The 21,735-nt window shown below is 45.1% G+C and overlaps 1 protein-coding gene and 1 long non-coding RNA gene across 2 annotated transcripts in view; one reads left to right on the top strand and one right to left on the bottom strand.

The window, feature by feature from the left end:
- The first annotated feature begins 1,198 nt into the window (after window positions 1–1,198).
- Window positions 1,199–21,735, top strand: part of PAK3 (p21 (RAC1) activated kinase 3) — a 36,575-nt gene continuing 16,038 nt past the window's right edge. The window contains exons 1-8 of the mRNA XM_021300297.2: window positions 1,199–1,393; window positions 2,640–2,740; window positions 7,376–7,529; window positions 9,230–9,267; window positions 11,689–11,820; window positions 12,658–12,820; window positions 17,575–17,638; window positions 21,135–21,183. Of these exons, the coding sequence (XP_021155972.1) occupies window positions 1,219–1,393; window positions 2,640–2,740; window positions 7,376–7,529; window positions 9,230–9,267; window positions 11,689–11,820; window positions 12,658–12,820; window positions 17,575–17,638; window positions 21,135–21,183 (876 nt within the window). The 5' untranslated portion in view covers window positions 1,199–1,218. The remainder of the gene's footprint in view (window positions 1,394–2,639; window positions 2,741–7,375; window positions 7,530–9,229; window positions 9,268–11,688; window positions 11,821–12,657; window positions 12,821–17,574; window positions 17,639–21,134; window positions 21,184–21,735) is intronic.
- LOC110365762 (uncharacterized) lies at window positions 1,374–6,347 on the bottom strand. Its single transcript, XR_002425541.2, has 3 exons — window positions 6,092–6,347; window positions 2,772–2,840; window positions 1,374–1,544 (listed from the first exon to the last, which is right to left on the bottom strand). It is a non-coding gene; the product is annotated as an uncharacterized LOC110365762 (long non-coding RNA).

Genomic DNA, 21,735 nt, shown 5'->3' with positions numbered 1-21,735 from the left:
TGTGACAGTCACCACCTTTGGCTGATACGTCTGGATAAAAACCACTACTCCATAGCTGCAAAACATAAGTTGCTTCCTTTCACATTTAAGAGAGTAGCTGATGAGCGCAGTAACTTGTGTTATCTGTGGATTGGCACAAGGAGAGCTCCATAGCCCATCCGCAGTGTCTGCACGAGCCTTCTGGGAGAGGAGACACGTTGATTTTAGAGGAGTCGGAAGGCAAGGTACCTGTAGAATCGTAACCTTTAAAAACATGTGGTGTAGCCCACGTCACATATGATCTGTCTGAAATCATACTCTATTTTCATTTTCCCAAGCATTGCTTGTTTGTTAAACCAGCCACCTACTCCAGATTTGAATTTAGTATTTGAGATACACTGGAAAGGTTAGGAATTTGAAGAGTCCTCCCTGCCCTGTGTTTTCCCAACTTACCAAGGTTTTGTAACGGTTTCTGGGTGGTTTTTTTCCTCTTGTTAGCAGTCACCAAAAGACTGTACGTGTCCTTTCCTTGCTGCTGTACTGTACTTAGGGCTTTATGGTGCTGCTAGTTAAAGCTGTGCCACAAACATCCCTGTGCTAACAGTCCTGCGTGGCAGCGGAACAGAAAGAGGAACACTTGAATTGTTTGCAGGATACGATAGTTTTCCTACTTAGGTTTTGGCAGATTTTAAAGCAAATATATTTCTCATTTTTATGTGCAGGAAAGTTTTTAATTGGTACTTCTGAATGAATGTCCTTTGGAAAGATCATTCCTGCACTCCCTACACTAAACCGTCTCCAAACACAGAGCAGGGAGCGAGCAGGGATCTAGTGCTTGTTCTCCGTATCCCAACAACACGCACCTTGCTCCTTGCGTCGTAAAAACAGTTTGCTACCTTACCAGGTAGCTTCGGTAAATCGTTTACATTTTGCTTTGGAAGTCTCATTATAGAGGGAAATTTGAGTTGCAAACTACTACAGGGAAAATAAAAAGTTGTCAGTAATGATTTTAAAAGCCTTTAACAGGAGTACAAAAGATTTAAATGGTAAAACAGTAAGGCCACTGCATTTATTTATAGCAACCAGCAACCTTATTCAGTGCAGACGTCTAAAAGAGAAGCTTCCTTATTCCAGCAGAAGCTTTTCTTGCCCGTTTTCCTCGCCGGGCCGCCAGCCTTGGCCTTACCTGACAGACGCTTTCTGTTCTGCCGTTGCAGGAGGCTGTGAGGGCTGCTGAAGATGTCCGATAGTCTGGATATTGAAGAGAAACCTCCAGCCCCACCGTTGAGAATGAACAGCAACAATCGCGATTCTTCAGCGCTCAACCACAGTTCCAAACCGCTCCCCATGGCCCCCGAGGAGAAGAACAAGAAAGCCAGGCTGCGCTCCATCTTCCCGGGAGGAGGGGATAAAAGTAAAGTATCAGCAGCGCCGCTGGGCACCTGCGTCTCTGGTTGTGTTCTGGTGGTTGTTGGTTGCCGCGTTTACTTTCTGCCCCTGTTTTCTTCTCTATTTCAGTTGCAGAACGTGGTGAAGTCCTTCCAAAGCCTTCTGTTCCCATTACTCTAGTAACATGTTTCAGAAGAGAGGAGGAGGTGTTCAGTCAGTTACTCTCTTGTCTTTGAAAAGGCAGTAAGATGTGCACACATTGTGCGACTTGCCTTTTAAAAATAACTTCAGAGTTAAGCTGGGGAATCCTTTCCTTTGGATTTTGCTTTGCATTTGCAGTAAAAACAAGGCTGGGGTTGTGTACTTTGGAAAATACGTTTGCAGAAGTGAGATGGCAATATGCCTGACGCTTTTTTTTCACTGCACTTACATTCCAGGAACAGGAGAAAGGCTCTTGTTGCTTTTGCAGTGAGAGTGAAGGCGGAATGGCTTGGTTTAGAACCTGCTAGGTGTGCTTACAGCAAGAGAGGAAACAGCATTTCAGCTGCATTCTTTGAAGCGCGTTTGCAGAAAGTAGAGTGTGTGAGTTAGTGTATTTACAGAATTAAAGGAGGGGATCTTCTTGTTTTGCAGTGCTATGGGAACTGAAGGGCTGCCCCCACGAGTGCTGAGGGAGCTGTTTTGTGTCACTGTGAGGCCGCTCTTGATTATCTTTGAAAGCTTACGGCGACTTGGGGGTGTTCCTGACAAATGGGAAAAAGCAAATGTCACTTCTGTCTTTAAGAAGGAGGATCTGGGGATCTACAAGCCAGTCAACCTCACCTGAGTTTGACAACAAGTTCAAAGCATGTGGGAGGACAGACACAGGTGCAGACAGGCACACACAAGCGTGTCCTGGGAGCTGCACTTCTGCAGGAGCCCACAGAGCAGAGGCAAACGGGAGTTAGTTGCTAGATATGAAAACTTTGTGGAAAAATGAATAATTAATAATAATAGCAATTTTACTGGTTAGAGGGCTGCTTCATGAACACCTTGCTTTGGCAGCTGTGACTCTGCCTGGAAGAAAACCAAAATGAAATAAGACCTCGACCTTCCCAAACAGTTTGACGGTTAGGCTGGTGTTGTATTAGCTTGGGTCTATTTGTCAAGTAAAATGGACGTTAATTGATTTGTTTTTTACTTTTAAAACACTATTTTGAGCACACTTGACTGTGAATGTTTTTGAATGAAAAGCTGTGTAGAAAGTAAGTGTGTTAACGTTTTGCCTCTAGCCAACAAGAAGAAAGAGAAAGAACGTCCCGAGATCTCTCTTCCTTCAGACTTCGAACACACCATTCATGTGGGATTTGATGCCGTCACTGGAGAATTCACAGTAAGTAACTGCTACTGTATTGCGTGCTTACCAGAGCCTCTTGTTTCTTGATGGTGAAATAACCTCCTGTTGCCAGAAACGTCAGATGACAGCAGCCAGGCTGCGAAGAAAGAGACTTTTATTTGTTGGGCTCACAATTTGGAGTGGTTTGCGTCTGATTCAGGCTGCTTTTTTTCTCTCCAAGGATTGTCAGCAGAGCGCCTGTGGAAGGTGGAAACTAGGAGGATTTATCAGTCCCACAAGCTCCTACAGGGGTTGGTTATTCAGTGTCTTTGGAAAAGCATGAAGAACCCGCACTCGTGATAATCAGCCCCAAAGTGCAGAGTCCGGCTGCTCTGCAGACAACCCCTGGAGACATCCAGAAAGCAGCAGCATTGTGGAAGTCTGTTCATTTTAATTGAATATGTCCGTAGACCAGGTGATCAGACACATTTCTAGCCTTCACATATTAATGTAAGACAAGTCAGCTTTTTCTACTTCTGTCACGAAGAGTTGGGAAAGTGAGTCTGATGGCAGCCCCTTGGAGTGTGCACAGGGCTTCAAAGCATTTTCTCTCAGGCTCCTCGTTAGGTGCTGAAACCATTAATGCGTAGGTGGCAGCAGGTTCAGTTGGTGGAGCTGTGGAGAGGAGACGGGAGCGACTCTCCGTTCCACGAGTGGTGCCGTGTGAGCTGGGCGCTCGGGCTGCGTCACCACCCTGCGTCACATCGTGGACTGTGCTAGTGCTGCGTACGCCAAACAGGATGGGACAAAGCATTTGCCCGGACAAAGGGTGGTTACTTTGCAGTATCTGAGCCCTAAAGGTGATTTCTTCATGCTTTTTTTCCCCCCTTTGATTGCTACTTTTGTTTCTCAAAAACATTTCAGAAAACTGGGAACTTTCTGTGTGCTACGGTAGCAATAGTAATAATAACAATAGGAGAAAAAACCACACATTGGATGACAGCATATCTTCAAAGAAATATTGAAATTGAATTATCCTTACTAATTAGGAAATACAGCTGCATTTAAAACATGTGGACTAGTTAATTAGCCTTTCAAAAATAGATGCCACTTATAAAATCTTACTTCAAAATTGCCAAACCCTAGGGTTTGATTAAATGCTCATTTAAAAAGCCCAGATTTGGTCCATTTTTTTAATCAGACACTTAGCATAAAGCTTTTAAAATTGTATTTTCCCTGCTGTCTCTCCTGGTTTTCCTCCTTTTTTCCCTTTCTGTCTCTCCGTCTAAGCACTTTTTTGTTCAGGGTACTCTTCAGTTCCATTCTCTTTATCTTCTTACCATATGATACATCTGTTACTTTTTGGTTTTGTTTCTCCTTTTTCTGCTTGCATCTCTCCTTCCTGTCTGTCTTTTCTTCCCTTCCTTTCTTGCTCATTCACTGCTCTCCCCGCTGAATGTCCAGCTGTTCTTACTCTATATTTGTTCTTCCTTTCAGCCCTCTGCCTTTATTTCTGCTCTGTGCTTCAGTCTTTTTCCTTCTGGCTCTGTGCAAACACGACAGGTCACAAACATGTTCTCTCGCAGACTTACCTGGGGGTGAGGACCCACGGAACACAAAGGGGGGACATGGAGGTTCACACACTTCAATGCTAAGCACAAACACTCTATCAGTACTTCAGGGGTCGTGGTTTGGATCAGTTTGATAGTTGTTATTATCAGCCAGTGTGTCAAAACACTCTCTAGCATCAGAGATTTGTAGTGTTGTGGGGTTTTTTTGCCAGATGCCACCAGCACAGGTCCTGGCCTTTCATAGAGCAAAGCAGTTGTACGTGACTGAACACATCCACCTTTATTGCCGTAGCACAGTTTCTTCTTAATATCTTTTTCACTTTCAAAACAGTGGACATTAGATGGTTGCTGTTTCACAATTACACAGTATTTCTACAACAATACACAAGTGCAGCACTGGGGTTTGAAGCATCTCTAACCAATTCCACGTGAACCAAAGGGAGAGGTGACGTCCCCTGTGCAGCTTCCCAGCACAGGACTTAGCACTGCAGTAAAATGTCAGTCCTTAACTGGAATAAAATGTCAGAGTAAGGGGATTTTTACACCATTAAAAACTAGCTATCACCTCCTAACTAATCCCAGATGCAAGCCTTACTATAAACATTACGTTAGGCATGTTTGATTTGTCCCAACCTGGGTACAACGCGTGTATCAGCTGGGTAGTCGTGTGGTAAGTACGTCCTGTTGGAGGGACTGCCACCATGTAAGAATATTCCTCCTGTCTAGTGATCACGCTGCCTGTCTCTTTCAAAAGTTTGGAAGTGCCACGGGAACGTCCAATAAATGTGCCAATATCTGGGGGGGTTTTTGTTTGGAATTATCGCTGTTGTCGTGCCAAGAGCGTCTGCTCTGCTGGTGACGTGCAACGTGTCGGGCTGTTTGCTGACACCCGCCAGCCACGTCACCTGGTTGCTGTTGCATCTCCAATCCGAGTTGCATGGGCTCCCGCCGAGTTTCGGCTTTCAGGCTTGAGCACCAAGCTGTGTTCTTGCTTGTGAATGTGTGTTATCTCTCCATTTCACTGTGCTTGGGGCAACCACATTGGTGAAGACATAGGGCTTTTGAAGCTCAGAATAAAGCGGTTTGGAAAGGGGTGGGCAGGAGCATGCTGCTAGAGCTTTATGGTGCTTCATTTTGAAGAAACAGTCGCATTTTCAAAATGGAACAAGAAGTGTGGTTTGCAGGGCTTTGGGGAGTGTGTTTTGTAAGGCATGCATTTTTGAAACAGTTTCCCTATCCCCAATCTAGAATAAAATGTGGTCACTCACCAAACTTTTAAAGTTTCAAGATTAAGACATTAGCAAGCGGGAGAAAGTTGTGGCTGTAGATCCAAAGAAGGTGCACGTTATTAATCTAATCAAGCATTGCTTTAAAATTGTCCCAATTTTCAGTCTGACACGCGTGGTGTGTTTGTGTTATAACAATACACAACCTCCCAGCGTGAAATCTGCCTTGACCAGCTGCTTTCTCCCCTGCGCTTTGGTGACTCACGCACTGGCCAGTTGTGATTTTGGGACTGGAGAACCGTTGGAAAAACCTTGTGTAGAGCCTTTCAAAACTGCTAACCTGGCTTTCAAAGCTGGACTAACAGCAAAAGCCTTAATCTTTCTTTATTGTTTTTATTTTTTAACTAAAAAAAAAAGAGGTCATGGATAATTTTTTCCAGTTCACCTGCCATAAATCCTCAGTAATGCATTTTTACGAGGGAGAGAAAACTGGTTTAAAAAACAGAGGAGGGGAAATGATGCTTCCAAACTTTGGAACAGTGGTGATTTTTCTGTTTCCCTAAGCCTGCCTTCCCATAGCCTGTCCACCGCCTCATCTATTTGGTACCTACCTCGTTAAACTCCCATTTTAGACGGGCCTCCCCCGCTCTGGCCCATTGGTTTCCTCCTGCCATCTTCTCAGTTGTCCCCCATTCTGTTTTAACTTTGTTTTCTTTCTTTATTTGCGCCCACCACAGCCAGATCTCTATGGCTCACAGATGTGCCCAGGGAAGCTCCCAGAGGTGCGTCACAGGCCCAAAAGAATCTTGCATCCCAATGCTTCTTTGAGATGTCATAGCACTGCAGCAGCAGGTCGATGTGTGTGCAGTAGATTTGTTGCTTGGCTTATCCCACTTTTCCTTTATTTATTTTTTTCATTAATCCTAAACTTCGGAGGCCCACGTCACACATTGTTTTACGGAGATCTTCTTAGGGAGAAGGTATATTAAAGCATTTACCTCGATTGGAGTGGCACCAAGGCTAAGTTTAAATGTACCTCAGGTGTAGTTTTTCATGCAGTTTGCTGGGAGATGTTGGCTGTGCAGTGAATGGGGAAAATTACAGGCTTTCAAATTTAGGAAATTATACTGGATATTTAAAGCATTTTTCTTCAGTATAGTTTCAATGCAGAGCTGTGGCTTTCAGCAATTGGATAACTCTTCAAACGCCACCCTCACTCGTGAGATGTCCGAGGATTTGTGCAAGGCTTTGGCACCCTCAGCATGTTTTCTGAGTCCCTGGTTTCTGTATATTTCCAGCAGGGAGTGTACAGAGCCACAGGAGCTCGTTGAAGAGCCATCCTTTGCAGCAGTGGTACAACTCAGTGGGACGATTTTGAGAATTTCAATGCCGATTCTTAACCTCATACTGTTCCCTGGTATGCTGAAAATTAATTGTACCAGGATGGGCTTTACCTTTTAATCAGACAGCAAAATGCATTTGTGTTATTCAGCATTAAAAATCCAGTGTAAAGCTCCTAAAATACACTGCGTTGTCCACAGAAATAGCATAGTCATGTTACGTCTGCACTGAATCACCAGGAAAACGAGCTAAGCCTTAAATCATCATTCCATGGAATAGCAGAGTTGATTTAAAGATGAGTTTCATGCACTTTTTTTCCTATCACAGTCATAACGTTCTTTTCTTTTGAAAGTCGGATCCTGGTTTTAACTCTATGTTTTGATAGGGAAGAGAATGACTGCATCTAACGTATACGCTACTCATTTTAATTGTAAGGCGTCAAATCAGAATTTCTGAAAGTAATCTTCCAGGTAGCATGGGATCTTGGTAAAGATCCGTGAGGCTGTGGCTGTTCAGTGTTGTAAATGTGCGTTCTTTCCGCTTGGCATCCGCAGGGCATTCCAGAGCAGTGGGCCAGGCTACTACAGACCTCCAACATAACGAAACTGGAGCAGAAGAAGAACCCACAGGCTGTACTAGATGTTCTCAAATTCTATGATTCCAAAGAAACAGTTAACAACCAGAAATACATGAGCTTTACGTCAGGAGGTAAGTCAACAACTCGCTTTGAAAAAGAAGGGAGCGTCAGGCCCCAAAATGAGTCAGAGCAGCATTTCGACGTTCAAATGCTCAAGAAGCACCCTAAAAAAATTCCACTTGGTGGAATACTCCTGAAATGAATATTTCTCCTTTTGTCCCCTGAATGTCATTGAAACTGTGACTGTTCTTTGTCGCTTGTTTTTATAACTAAGGAAGATACTCAATGGAACAGTCATTACTGTTTTTAGTCAGAAGCGTTAGCGGCCAGTGATTTTGTTTCCTTGCCTCCCCATTCCTTAGCAGTGTTCAGGTTGGGGTACGGGCTGTCACAGGAGTTACTCTTGGGTCCTTTAAGCAATAGCTTATGGACTGTGAGGATTTTTTGTGATAGTGAAGGATCGTTTTGCATTAACTGTGGAGAAGCCTAAGTTGTTATGCATAAATTCACAAATAAACCTGGAGCGGCTGCTATTGTGATGTCAAAGGAGCGTTGCCGCAGGATGAGGAGGAAGGTGTTGGTGTCCGGAGCAGTCTCTTATTGCGGGAAGATGCTCCTGATTTCAGCATTACTATTCCAAAGCTCGCAAACGCAATGGGGGTGTCATTTTTTTCTCCTGGTTGCATACAGTCAGCAAAATCATAGTGTCGCGTCGCAAAAATGATAGAGCAAGCCTTGCTGCAGCTAGCAGCTTTCATTTTTTTGGCCCATTCTTTCTGTCTTACGCTAGAAAAACTCTGGCTCATGATACGTCGTGCAAGTAAGCAGAGGTTTTTACTGAGTGCTGCATAGCTGGCTTGTGTATCGATGTGTCCTTGTGCTACTCCTTAATAACTGAATTGATTTTTAAACAAAAATACGGTTACAATACCATTAGTTTGGTAAAGCTCATGTCAACAGCTTCACCTAATAAGGGGGTGTCAGTATCCAACAGGGTGTGGACCGCGTTTGTAACATAACCTGCAGTGGTTCGGTTCCCTGCACGTGGTAGTTGGTGGCAGCGGAGTCTGTAATTTCCTCAATTTGCTGGTTCAACCAAGACGACTTCCAAAATGAAGACGGGGAGAGCTTCTCAGAAGTCCTTCTAAAAACTGCTGTTCTCTCCAGAATTCGCTAACATTTCTCTTCTTTTGAGGGAAAGCAATTTTCTTTTTCTAAATTCCATAAATAATAGATTTGACTGTCTAACACGGCACTTGATGTTTGCTAAAATAGCAGTTACTTCTGTGAGGAAATGCAAAATTGAAACCACCCTGTGTTCCTGAGCTCGGGAGCTGTGGCTGTGCTGTGTCAGAACGGAACTGCCACGGCCGAGGGGCGTTCGGGGAGGGTTTGATGGGGAAACATTTTCAGCAAGCTAAAGAGAACCAATGCATGCAAGATATATTTTACAAAGAAAACAAATCAAAAAGCCGCTTTAGCTCTTGGGCAGAACAGCAGCTTTGGCTGTTAAAGAACAATCTTCATTTTTTTGACCAAGTTTCTATTTGCTTTATTTACTGGCAAAACAAAAAATGGGCACAAGAAACCATAGAAAAATAATAACCTGGTGTCTTGTCCTGTTATCTTGCTTGCTATGTCGAATAACTTGCTACTGGAGGGATGTTGTGAAAGAAAGATGCTATCTATTTGCGTTTCCTTGTTCTGCGGGATTCCCCACAACAGGCAGTTTTCTAACAGCCTCTGGTTGATTTTCCCTTGCACGTTGCAGATAAAAGCGCCCACGGATACATCGAGGCCCATCCTTCGGTGAGTGTCACAGTGACCTTGTGCTTTCAGTGTTTAAGAATTGTGGAGCTGTGAGCTTTGCCTTTCGTGACAGCGCCAGCCTCGTGGGCTGCAAGAAAGTACATCTTACTGTCTCTGCAGCAGCAGAAAAGGGATCGCTGGCTCTTTTCTGATCTTCTGTTTAAGAACTTTTAAACAGATGACAGCCCGGTTTTGCAGACAGAAGATGGATTGCTGTTCCTAGCCATAGCGGAATATATAATTCACTACAATATGCAATGCCGTCTAATTAGCCCATTCTAATTTAGTTTTAACAACTTAGAATCCAGTTCTATTAAATTGTATGATTTATCCTTAGTACAGCTGCATATGTGGCTGAATATAAATAAGGTTATAATTGATATGTAACTCACTGGAACCATTGGAAGAAAGTTCTAAATAGTCATCCACTCTAACACTAGATTGCCGTAGCAATCCCAAAGATACAGTCCTGACATCGACATTAATATTGACCAGATTTACTAGTGTTAACGTTAGTGCATTAAATAGCAAATGACTGAATGGGGATTTGGCCTTTATTTTCAAGAGTTAAGCAACTTAATTTTAGGTTTGTGATTGCACAGCAGAGAGCGTCTGTAATGAAATGGAAATGATCTTTGAATATTCAGTTCAGATTTTCAGTTGATGCTTCTTTATCTTTAATAAAACACACTTTTAAAGGGAGGTTTGGGGTTCACCGGAGCAGGGTAAGGCTTCCCAGGGGCTTCTCCACTGGGCATGGACACTTGGGCAGAAGCTGCGGTATTTTATTCTGGTGGACACGGTGTTGACACAGCCAAGGTGTCAGCTGTCCGATGTTACCGACTCCCAGGATGCTGGTGCAATATTATAGTACAGGGAAAACAACTCTCTGGCAGGATCGAGCAGTCATTGGCATGGCTTTAATTTCATTTCATTCCTTAATGGGAGCCTGGCATGAAATAATATGACATTGTATATGTTCTAGCTGCACAGTTTAGTGCTGTCAAGCCAAGCATGGAGCTCAGTGGGAAAAATAGTTATAAGAATCTGACGTAACAGAAATGTGATTATTCTCTTCTTTATTTTTCCCTTAATCATCTTCTATCCCCCTGTAAGCAAAGTGCTAGTGATGTATCGAAAGCTATACACTGATCTAATTAATGTATGACCGAGTAACATTCATCTGCCCATTAGGGCACCCCTTGCTTGACAGAGCTGGCTCTCACATGGGCGTTTAGAATGTCTGACGTATCATTCCCTACTGCGTCCGGATCAGTGGCCTGTTTCACCATTTGCCTTTAAAAGCTGGGTGACGGATGGAGTCTCCCAGAAAGTACAATATTCTCTGTGTGCGTATGACAGCGTGTTCAAGCACGGGTGATGTAAAGCAGCAATACGGGCCTCTGTCAGTAAAACACAGGGGCAAAGGTTCGGTCTCCCCATTTCCTGCGGGCCGTTCCTTACTGGTGTTTGTACTGCACCAAACTGGTGCCATTTTAAAGATAACACGAGTGAGATGAGGATATTTAGAACAGGGCCTTTGATTGTCTTCAGTTCTCCAAGCAGCCTGTTGCCACCAGCTGCAAAGCGGTTGGTAAACACTTAACCAGGCATCTTCTCAGGCTTTTGTTTCACCAGCAAATTTGTGACAACGTAATATAACCCCCTGCCTCTGAGTAGCGGCTGGGGCTGGTGCGGGGGGTTCAACTCGCCTGCCTTTAAATATCTGTACTGTAGGCTTCAGTTTACATGTAGACAAGTGACCCGCCAGGCCTGTGTTTGAGTCTGCCCGAGGTTGGCTGCACCATGGGCAGCAGAAGAGACAGGCCAACGGTGGAAAGATGGGTGTGTTAACTTCTGATTAGGTAAAGCGGAGGATGGTGCTGAAAAAGGAGCTACTGAACAGGGGAATTCAGAGCTGTGGGGACAGGCGACGTGATTACCTCACAGGTAAAACAGTAAAGAAACAAGTAGACTTTCTCCCCAAACCGAAATTCTCAGCAAGATGACAAAGGAGGCTTTGCACTTGGAAGTGTGTTAATTAACCTAGCCAGTAGACACCTGTTAGCTTAATTAACTGTTACCATTTCCATAGACGCAATGCCAGAGCAATTAGCCAGCAACAAGATGTGATTTCTAGTGATATATTCAGGCATTACATTTTGTGAAATTAGACTTTGACTAAGCATGGGAATGATTTAGTTGTTTTTGGCAAAAATGAAGAAAACAGAGATGAATTAACAAAGCAGCACGGTAATTTGTAACCTTTAAATTGTATTGTGCCGTGTGTAGCTTAGAAGTGAGGCATGTAGGACTGTGGGCATGGCTGGACTGGTGTCTGGAGTCTAAGCAGACTGAAGTTGTAATTATCAAACCTCCCATGTGCCAAATTGGTGACTGTCACTGTGCCTCTGTCCACAGAGCACAAAAACAGCATCAGAACCCCCACTCGCTCCCTCTGTTTCTGAAGAAGAGGATGAAGAAGATGAAGAAGAGGAAGATGACAATGAACCTCCGCCTGTTATCGCACCACGGCCTGAACATACAAAATCAGTAAGTCCCAGCTGTGCTTAGCGCCGTGTGTTCCTGATCAGATGGCACGTGTTCTTGGGTGAGGAGCCCAAGGGCTACAGTGCTACCACGACATAGTGCTTCACCCAGGCTGCTAACACCAGCAAAACCTGTTCTGAACGTTCACATTTAGTCATGAGTTTCCTGTGATTCTGATAGGGACTGTGAATTCATCTTAGTATCAGGTAACAGATAGCATCGTGTCTTTTAATGCTACCAGTGTAGCAGGATAATGCTCCAGGATACAGAGGGGAAACTGTGCCCTGCAGGTACCTGTCCCTCTCCACAGACTGAGTAGCTAAATGAACAGCATAGACAACACCCTTAACTTTTACATGATTGAAGTTTGGTGAGAAGAATCCTACACAGTTGTGTCCGCTCCTTAAAGCCTGAAATACTGATGAAAAGCCAATTCAACAATTCTGATCAGAAAAGGGAAATGCTCTCTGCCCCTATTCAAGCAACTGAGTACCAACTACAGAGTAATTTTGTTACCCATGAGAACATGCAGGCATCAGGGAACAAGCCTTGGGGGCCCTGGATGGATCTATTTTTGTATCCTTGCAACACAGTAAATTCATTGTTTCAGTCATCTTTCAGAAAATCAATGAAAATTGGAAATGAAACGGGCTGTGAACTTGTGTAAACCTAGCCTTTTATTTTTGCCTGTTCAGTTTTGAGAAGTGGATGACAAACCCAAACATTTTAAGAGCCGTAGGTGGGGCAGACAGCATCTTCCTAAGGGTTTGCATTTGAAATATGATCTCAGGGGCATCTCTGCAAGCCACCTTTCTCACACAAAACCATTTCTCGCCACAGATCTACACACGCTCCGTCATTGAACCCGCCGCTGCACCAGCACCAGCTAAAGAAGCCACCACTCCCCAGCCTGAAAACTCAAACACAAACACTTTGTACAGAAACACAGACCGGCAGCGAAAAAAATCCAAGATGACAGATGAGGAGATCCTAGAGAAACTGCGTACGTATCCTGCGTTTGTTGTCTGATAAAGCAGTGTACTCTGTGCGTGTCTCGGGGTTATAGGTACCAAATGTTCATCCTCAGTTTGGTGTCACAGAGTCACTTACGACTCCCTACACAAACTGTTATTGTGCTTGGAGGACGTGTGAGCACTCTGGGTGTTCCTCCTGCCTCCGAGGCAGCCGGGACTTGTTTCTGCTTGAGCAGAAGACTGTGAGCTAGTAAATGACCTAGTGGCCAAATGGAACAGAATATTTGGGTTCCTAAATTCTCTTTGGACTCCTCATTGCTCAGCAGTCATTGGAGCCAAAATACTCTGCAGAAATCTGTTGACTTTTTGGTTTGTTTGGTGTTGGTTGGTTGTTTTTCACCAGCAGATAACTAGAGCACTAAACTGGCAACAGGGCAACAAAGATGCTGAAGGGAGTGGAGCATCTCCTTTATGAGGAAAGGCTGAGGGAGCTGGGGCTCTTTAGCCTGGAGGAGACTGAGGGGGGACCTCATTCATGTTTACAGATATCTAAAGGGTGAGTGTCAGGAGGATAGAGCCAGGCTCTTCTCAGTGACAACCAGTGACAGGACAAGGGGCAATGGGTGCAAACTGGAACACAGGAGGTTCCACTTAAATTTGAGAAGAAACTTGTTCCTGGTGAGGGTGGCAGAGCCTGGCCCAGGCTGCCCAGGGGGTTGTGGAGTCTCCTTCTCCACAGACATTCCAACCCACCTGGACACCTTCCTGTGTAACCTCATCTGGGTGTTCCTGCTCCATGGGGGATTGCACTGGATGGGCTTTCCAGGGCCCTTCAGCCCCTGACATTCTGGGATTCTGTGAACTCTCATCTCTGAGATATTCTGCTGGTGTAATTTTTATGATGGTTGTTACTACATCTACCAATGTATCAGAGTTTGTTTTTATAAGAATTTTACATTTTTGTCAGAGAGAACTCCTTTGAAAAAAGCATCAGTTGAAACCTTGGATAGTGAAGGAGACATGTTTGCAGTGTGCACTGAAAGAAAAACAAAACTTTAAAAACAATCCATATTTTCTGCTTGTAAAGATGTATCAAAGAGACACATATGTGTGGCCTGATCAGGTAAAATGGCACTGCAGGCATTTCTCGGGAGCCAGGCACATGCACTGTGCGTTCCTTTGATACACAGCACTTTGTCATAGCTAATTCCCAGCCAGTTAGTACTATTAGAATCCAAACCCTTGTCCCCAAACCCCTGCGCAGATCGTGCTCTAGGAAAACGCATCAATCCCTTCATGACTCTGCAGTACAACCAATTTAATCTGCCTCTTGCACGTAATAGTTGCCAGCACGATGTTCTCAGATAATAAATTGTTGGGTTTGTAACATGGCCCAGTTTGTCTCTACCATTGACGCTGAGGACAAAAAATGGATTCATCTACATCTCCTTGTGTTTGATCTCAAAGCCAATAAGGTTCTGCCCTTAATGGGGGCAACTGCTTGTAAAGGGACACAGTCTGGTTGTGGCTTCTTCACAGTGGTCGATGCTCATTCTCATGCTGGACCAGCGTTTTTGTCGTACCGGCCCCTCCACTGGTGGCTGCTGTGACCGCAGGGGCTGGCGCCTTCCTCGGCTCTGAGATTCAGCTGCTCCTGGAGAGTTTCCTGCACCCTTAGCAAGCTGACAGCACTATGAATTGCTGAAGCTCGGTGCCGCTAGGGTGTATCCAAGGGATAGTTTCGGTACATTTAGCTGAGGGCACAAGGAAGGAAATTCCAGAGCAGATAAGTTACCTGCAGGTATGTCGGCTTATAAAGGGAGGAATTACAGCTTCTTCAGCCACGGCTAAATGTTTGAGGCAGGCTGGGATCCATAGGTACCCTGCAAACACCAGCCTGAGTATGTGGATCGTTTATTCAGCCTTCTGTGTGTGCCAGATTAGGAGCCCTTGATTTATTGTGGGTTATATCTTTGAAATGTTACATGCTTCCATGCTTTTCCTTTCTTAAGAATTTGATACTAAGTGAGCAAGGTCTGAAGATCTGCCTTGGGCAAATTGTGATGTAGGCAATGAAAATCTTTTTGTGCTTTTACAAAGCTATCTGAAAATGGGGGTGATGCTTTTTTGTTATAGTCCGGGGCTAATTATATTTAAGCATGTTGTGGTGGTGAGGTTGGTTTTTTTTGCTTTGGTTTTGGTTTAGCTCATATGACTTCTCCACCTTGCCTAATTCCCCCACAATTGATTTTATACTTTTAGGAAGATGGCCCCTGCCCTCTTTTATCTTAAATTGCTTTCATAATCCTTCTCTGCTTGAAATAACTTGGTCTTTTTAGAGCCACTTTCATTACAAGTTTTGCTGGGGAGTAAAGCCTTTAATACCGAGATAAGATCAAATCAATTCTGTCTGTAATGAAGTCATGAATATGTTTCACTGTAATTATAAAACAGAAGTGGCCCAATTCTGCTTCCTTATCCATTTAATTTAGGACTCGATAAAGGAAAGTGCTTAAAGACATCAAAATAGCTGCTCTGTTTATCTTCTGTCCAGAGAAGGCAGTGCTTCTCTGAACCGGAGCCATGTGCTAGTCACTTAGTTGATTTTAGTGCTGTCATATTTGATGTGCATTGGCTTAAGCACAGGAGACCAGCCACAAACAATACACTTGTGAAAGCAGCTACTCAAGTTTTGAGGAAAAACTCCAGAAATCTGAACTGCAAAACCAATGGCAAGTTTGGAAAATTCTTTTCCAAAACATTAGTTCTACAGCCTTTTTCTTTATTCTTTTCTAACGTGGAGTTCTGTGAAGTTTAGATCTCTGTCCTGATGGATACGCAGTTCCATCAGCTCCCTTCGGATAGCAGCAGGCCAGACACGGCACCACGGGCTTTGTCCCGTTGTCCAGCCTGCGTTTGGTTTTGTCTCGTGGGGATCCCTGTCCAGAGAAATGGGGTGGGGGGGTGTTCGATACGGCTCGCGGCGATGGCACATCACCTGGTTTTGTTTTGGATGCACAGGTGAACAAATAAATATGTGCGTGTAGTTGTGATCCAGCGATACTGACAGATCATTCAAACAAAATACGCTGTGAAACATTTGAAGTCTTTCCTCCTGAACTAATCAAAGAATAACAATAATAAGACTTTTAATACTTTTTTCTCTCTTTTGGCTGCCCAGGGCAGTGCTGGAGTCACCATCCCTGGAGGGGTTTAAAGACGTTTAGTCGAGGTTCTCAGGGACATGGTTTAGTGCTGGAGTTGGTCAGGTTATGGCTGGACTCGCTGATCCTGAGGGTCTCTTCCAACCGAAATGATTCTGTGATTCTCTGATTCTGTTCTATGATTCTAAAGTATTTCAGTGATATATGTTCCAAGTTAAATCATTAGAAGTCATTTGCATTGAGACACCACCTTAGGCTTCGTTGTTTGTATTTTATCTAGGAAACTACCAGACCAGAAAAAATACTTTTTTTTTTTTTTTTTTTTTTAATTATTCCTTTAGATTTTTTAAGTGTCTCAGATTTTAGCTCTTTGATTCAACACAAACACAGTATCCTAATTACTGCTTCCATTCCTTGCCGTTCAGACTGCCCACACCTCCGAGTGGGCGAGAAGCATTGAACAGCACGTGTTTGCATTTTAGATTTCAGTGGCACACAAACTGCCCGGTGCCGCGGGACCCGGCGTGTCCTGATGCTGGTGCCACGGGACCCCGTGTGTCCTGGTGCCGGTGCCGCGGGACCCGGCGTGTCCTGTGCCTGGTGCCGCGGGACCCGGCGTGTCCTGTGCCTGGTGCCGCGGGACCCGGCGTGTCCTGTGCCTGGTGCTGCAGGACCTGGCGTGTCCTGTGTCTGGTGCCGGTGCCGCAGGACCCAGCGTGTCCCATTCCTGGTGCTGCAGGACCCCGCGTGTCCCGGTGCTGGTGCTGCCTCCCGCTGCCGCGGTGCGGAGCTGCCGGAAGGCGGCAGCACCCGGCTGGCCTGGATCCCGAATTGCCCACGGAATCATCAGCGTGTGGCTTGTGCCGCTGTCTGTGCAGCCGGCGGCTGAGGAATGTTGCTGTGCTGCTCGTCCGCCACGGCTGCGCCTTGTTGTGAAAACCAGCACGTGTTGAGAGCGCAAGGCAAGTGCTCGTTGCTGGTCCGAGCTGGGTTAAAGACAAGCAGCGTGGTTCTTAAAAAGGGAATAAGCAAGGTCATCTTCAGAACTTAGCCTGGTAATAAATTATGTTCATGCTTCTCAAAGCACCTTAATTATTGATTATAACATGAGATGCTGTTCTTTACAAACATACAGACATTCTTTTGTCAAACTGCTAAAAGGTCGAGAAGATCCCCTCCTGGGAACACTTTGCAATACTCTTCCTGTTCTGAAAATGGGACTTGTTCATAAAAATTAATTCCAGAACCCAAGGTGTACTTAATCTTCATAAGTATTAAAACATCTGTTGAATCACACAGAGTATTTAGTCCTAAGAAAATAAAGGTCCTGTTGTTCCAGCTCTCATTAATGTTTATAGACAACAAACTCTTGCACTGGTTCTTGTTCTTTTCTGATGTTGTCTCCTGTGCGTGTTTCTCTGTGCTCTTCGTTTCCTCTCAAGGTAACTCTGCAAAGCACTGTGTAGAAAATCAAGTCTTCTGGAGGCTCTGGCGCTGCTGTGTGGTCGTTGTTACCCTGGCTGCACGCAGCTCACAACCTCAGCGGGGCTGTGTTTCTGACCTGCTGGAAGCTGGTGTCTCTGTTTTTAACTGAACGGCTTTAATCTTATTGATTTCAGGGAGCATTGTGAGCGTGGGAGATCCTAAGAAGAAATACACTCGATTTGAAAAAATTGGCCAAGGGTAAGTCCAGTCACAGTTGCTTATACAAAAACGTGGGCCAGGTATTTAGCTGGTGTAATATCAGGTGTGAGGTTGGGCAAGTTACAGACACGTTCAGACACTGGATTTAGATTCTCTTGTGTCTCAGTACTGATCAGAATTTGTCAGTGAGGTCAGAAGCATCGTCAAAGACCCCTTGGTGCTGGCAATGGCTTGTCTGGCGCAGGGAGCGGGACCTGGGAGATCTGCCTGTTTGCTTATTTTCTTAGGAGAAATCATGTTTGTGTGTCTCAAAATAACATGGCCACGCTAAAGAAAAGAGCAAAAACTTAATTGCCTAAAAGAGCAGCTTACCACCTGACAGTTGCCAGATAAACAACAGTTCTCAATAACAGTTTTTTCAAATATTTTGCTTAATAACTAATTGAGCGATCAGGATTATATCCACATAGTTTAGAAACTGAATCCAGAATTTAAATAGTAAGCTCCCTTTTCTAGCAGAGGAAGTGATAAACAAAAGAAAATTCTGTAATAAACACAGTGTCAATGCACAAACTACATGATGAGAAGATGCATCATCTCCCTGATGGCCTGTGACCACTTGTGGGTCCTGCAGGTTTTAGGAGTTTACTGAAAGTTACCAACCAAGCTATTATTTTCTGAAACCCAGTTTTGCTTGCTTAAATAGGATTGATTTCAAATACTTCCAATGCGAGAGGCAAGAACAAAAGAAATCACATCCAAATTACAAATCTGAGTTCCGTGTTAAGTACGGACAGGCTCCCTGCTTGGCGAAGGTTCCCTTGGCTGGGCGGTCACTCCAGTGCCATTTGTGCAACCCCAGGATCACGCTGCTGGCAGTGTGTGACACAAGCTGGTTACTGACATCAGTTCTCTGCCTTAACTCGTTAGGAGGTTTGATTTCAGGGCAGCGTGTTGGTGAGCTAGAACTGATCATCCCACAGAAAACCAGGCTCGCTCGTGCTCTTTCTCTGGCTGGCTCTGTCACAGGTATATCTTGTTTGATAGAGCATTTGTGGGAAGGTGTTTCTGCCCCATTCATTGTGTAAAAACCGCTTTCTCAGATTCCAGCTTGCTTTCTACCCCAAGGTTTGGTTCTTACTGCCATTTATAAAGTGCCAGTGGACACTTAGAGCTGTGCCAGTCTCTCAGAAGGTATCAACTAGAGTGAATGTCAGAATAAACATGCTTGTGAAGCAGATTCTTGCTGTCAGCTTGAGAATCTGACCATCACCCTCAATCTTTTATTTTGACAGTCCTAGTAGCGAGTTTGTGCAAAGGTGCCTCAACAACTGGTGGAAAGACAAGTGGCTAGTGTCTGGACTATAGGGGTATCTAAACTGATTTTCTCCAGCTTTTAGCCCAGACTGCAGGCTCCTCTCACAGAGGCGTGGGTGTCCTGCCGTGACCATGACTGTTGCGCCACAGGTTGATTTACAGTGATGGGAAAAGATCCCAAAGAAGAAAAATCATCACAGAGGCTATTGAACAGAACGATCAGGAGGAAGCGGAGTGCTGCGTGGCCGCGTTAGCGTGTCTGTGTGCACACGTGCTTAGCTGCTGCGGGTTCCTGAGCTGCCCCCTTCTGCAGCGAGCTGGGTACAGTTGTGCCAAAGCACTAGTAGTGTTGAAGTGAGTAGTTTTTCAGTAGCTGCTGCAATGACCAGAGTGACGGTTTTGCAGCTGCTTTGCAGGGGATGGTGGTCAGGAGGCCTGTGCTGAGGAGCCTTCAGTGCTGAGTCTCTGCTTTGTCGTCTGGTGCCAGTTGGGGACTGAAAATGCTGCTGACGCTGGAGGAAACTTAGTTAACTTGTGCTTAAAAGGGCGCTGTGTTTGCTCAAGCAGTGTTAGCTCTTGCTAGAAAGGTAAATTAGTACAGAGCCCTGAGCAGCCTGGGTTCAGGCTGGTTTTTACACTTGTGCTGCACTGCATCACAGTGACACAGATGTCATTGTGGGCCCTGGTACCTGCCTCGCTGCATTAAAACCAAGGTATTACAGACGTGTGTAAAAGCTCGATACAGATCAGAAATTATAGTTGCTTAGAAGTAAAAGTTCATAATGCGGAGTCGCTAAGCCCTCGCAATTAATTCACGGCTTTGCTTAAATTACTCACCTTTATCTAAACTCCTCACAGATGGCCTGGAGCACATCACAAGCATCTTAATTTAAATAGCTGCTTTTAAATAAACGCTGACAGGACTTTGCTCAGGAGGTGCAGCACCGTATTAGTGAGTCTGAATAAGTGGTGTTGGCTTTTTCTGAAAACAAATTGGATTAATCTCGACAATTAGTCATAGGAAAGTGCATTTGCATTTATATTAAAAGAATACATAGCGTGCCCAATGAGAACATTGTTCTCAACACAGACGTACAGTCTCTGGTACCTGTTGAATTAAAATGCTTCAGAAATATTTCAGCCTGCAGGTAAACAAACAAGCAGGGGGATCATGTGAAAATGAGCAAACTGATGCTGGGCATTTTCAGCCAGTGGGACACTTGCCTGATGTGTGTTCCCGCTTCTCAGCACCCCTGCCCTGCTCTCCTTGCCTCACTGCCCATGCAGACATCGATGGCAACGTCGACCTGTGCCTTAGCTCACAAACAAGCCCCAGTAGGGCTTACAGGCTCGCAGTTGCTTTTACCCCCAAAGGCATTCCTCTGCTCGTGGCCTTTTCATCCCTTCACATCATGATGGGGAAGAACCTCTTGCAAGCAGAGGCAGATGGCAAACAGAGCCCCACGCTGTCGCTCTGCAGGTGGCTCCACAACGCAACCCGTGTCTGCCACAGAAGCGAAACCTGGACACCACGAGGAGTCCTTCACGTGTCTGCTGCACCTGGCAGAAGCACCTGCTGACAGCTCTTGACACACAGAGCAGCTGTCTGAGGAGCTTCTGTTTTGAGTAGTTCTCCATTTTTGTGTGAAACTCGATATGCCTTAACCTGCTCCAGCTGCGACCCTGCAGGAGGGCTGGAGAACAGCGTCTGTGCGTGCTGGGGGAACCTGTGTCTGGGTCCTTGCCTGTCACGTGTGGTCAGGGTTCTCGGGGTGACTGCAGAGTGTTGCCCAAATTTTGCAGATAGATTCAAATAAGAAGTCTGAGAAGGCACAACTAGACCGTGTGTTACATTCCCTGGAAAAAAAACCACCACAAACATGCCACCCACCAGCAAAGCAAGACTGGAGAAAATGGAAAAATAATTAAATATCGTATTTTCTAGGTTTTGTAGATACCTCTCCCTCAAGTTTTGAATGACAATAATTTAGTATGTACATTTGAGACTTGCACCAGCCCTTTTTCTTCATGTTGGACATAAGTTCTATCTGGGATACCCTACGTGGCGGAGGGCTGGTGGGTCCGCGCTGTGCACTGCTGGCCATGGGTGAGCAAAGGTGTGCTACAAACACTGCAGGCAGCAGAGATCTGTCCGGGCTTGCTTTCACTCACATAGACCAAACCCCTTCTCATTTCTTCACTGCTGTTTCATTTCTAGGGCATCGGGAACTGTTTATACAGCGATCGACATCGCCACAGGACAAGAGGTAAGTGTCAGCAGCGCAGGTGTTCAGTGCTGTCCCCTCCGGTGCACACTGGATGGGGCTTGTGGGATCTTCACAGCAAAGGCTGCGTCGGCCTGTGAAATACATCTCCTAAGGCTGTTCCTCCTCAGCGCAGACTAGTGTCAGCTGGCAGAAGTAGTACTGGAGGCCAGTATCTACTGGAGTGCCTCAGGGGTCAGTACTGGGGCCAATATTATTCAGTATATTCATTAACGATTTAGACGAGGGAATAGAGTGTACTATCAGCAAGTTTGCTGATGACACTAAGCTGGGAGGGGTGGCTGACACACCAGAAGGCTGTGCTGCCATCCAGAGACCTGGACAGGCTGGAGAGTTGGGCGGGGAATAACCTGATGAAATTTAACAAGGGAAAGTGTAGAGTCCTGCATCTGGGCAAGAACAACCCCAGGTTCCAGTATAGGTTGGGAAATTACATATTAGAGAGCAGTGTAGGGGAAAGGGACCTGGGGGTCCTGGTGGACAGCAGGATGACCATGAGCCAGCACTGGGCCCTTGTGGCCAGGAAGGCCAATG

Source organism: Columba livia, chromosome 12, assembly GCF_036013475.1.
Source record: "Columba livia isolate bColLiv1 breed racing homer chromosome 12, bColLiv1.pat.W.v2, whole genome shotgun sequence".
Taxonomy (NCBI): domain Eukaryota; kingdom Metazoa; phylum Chordata; class Aves; order Columbiformes; family Columbidae; genus Columba; species Columba livia.
The sequence above is the reverse complement of the archived record's forward strand: the minus strand, read 5'-3'. Positions and strand labels throughout refer to the sequence as shown.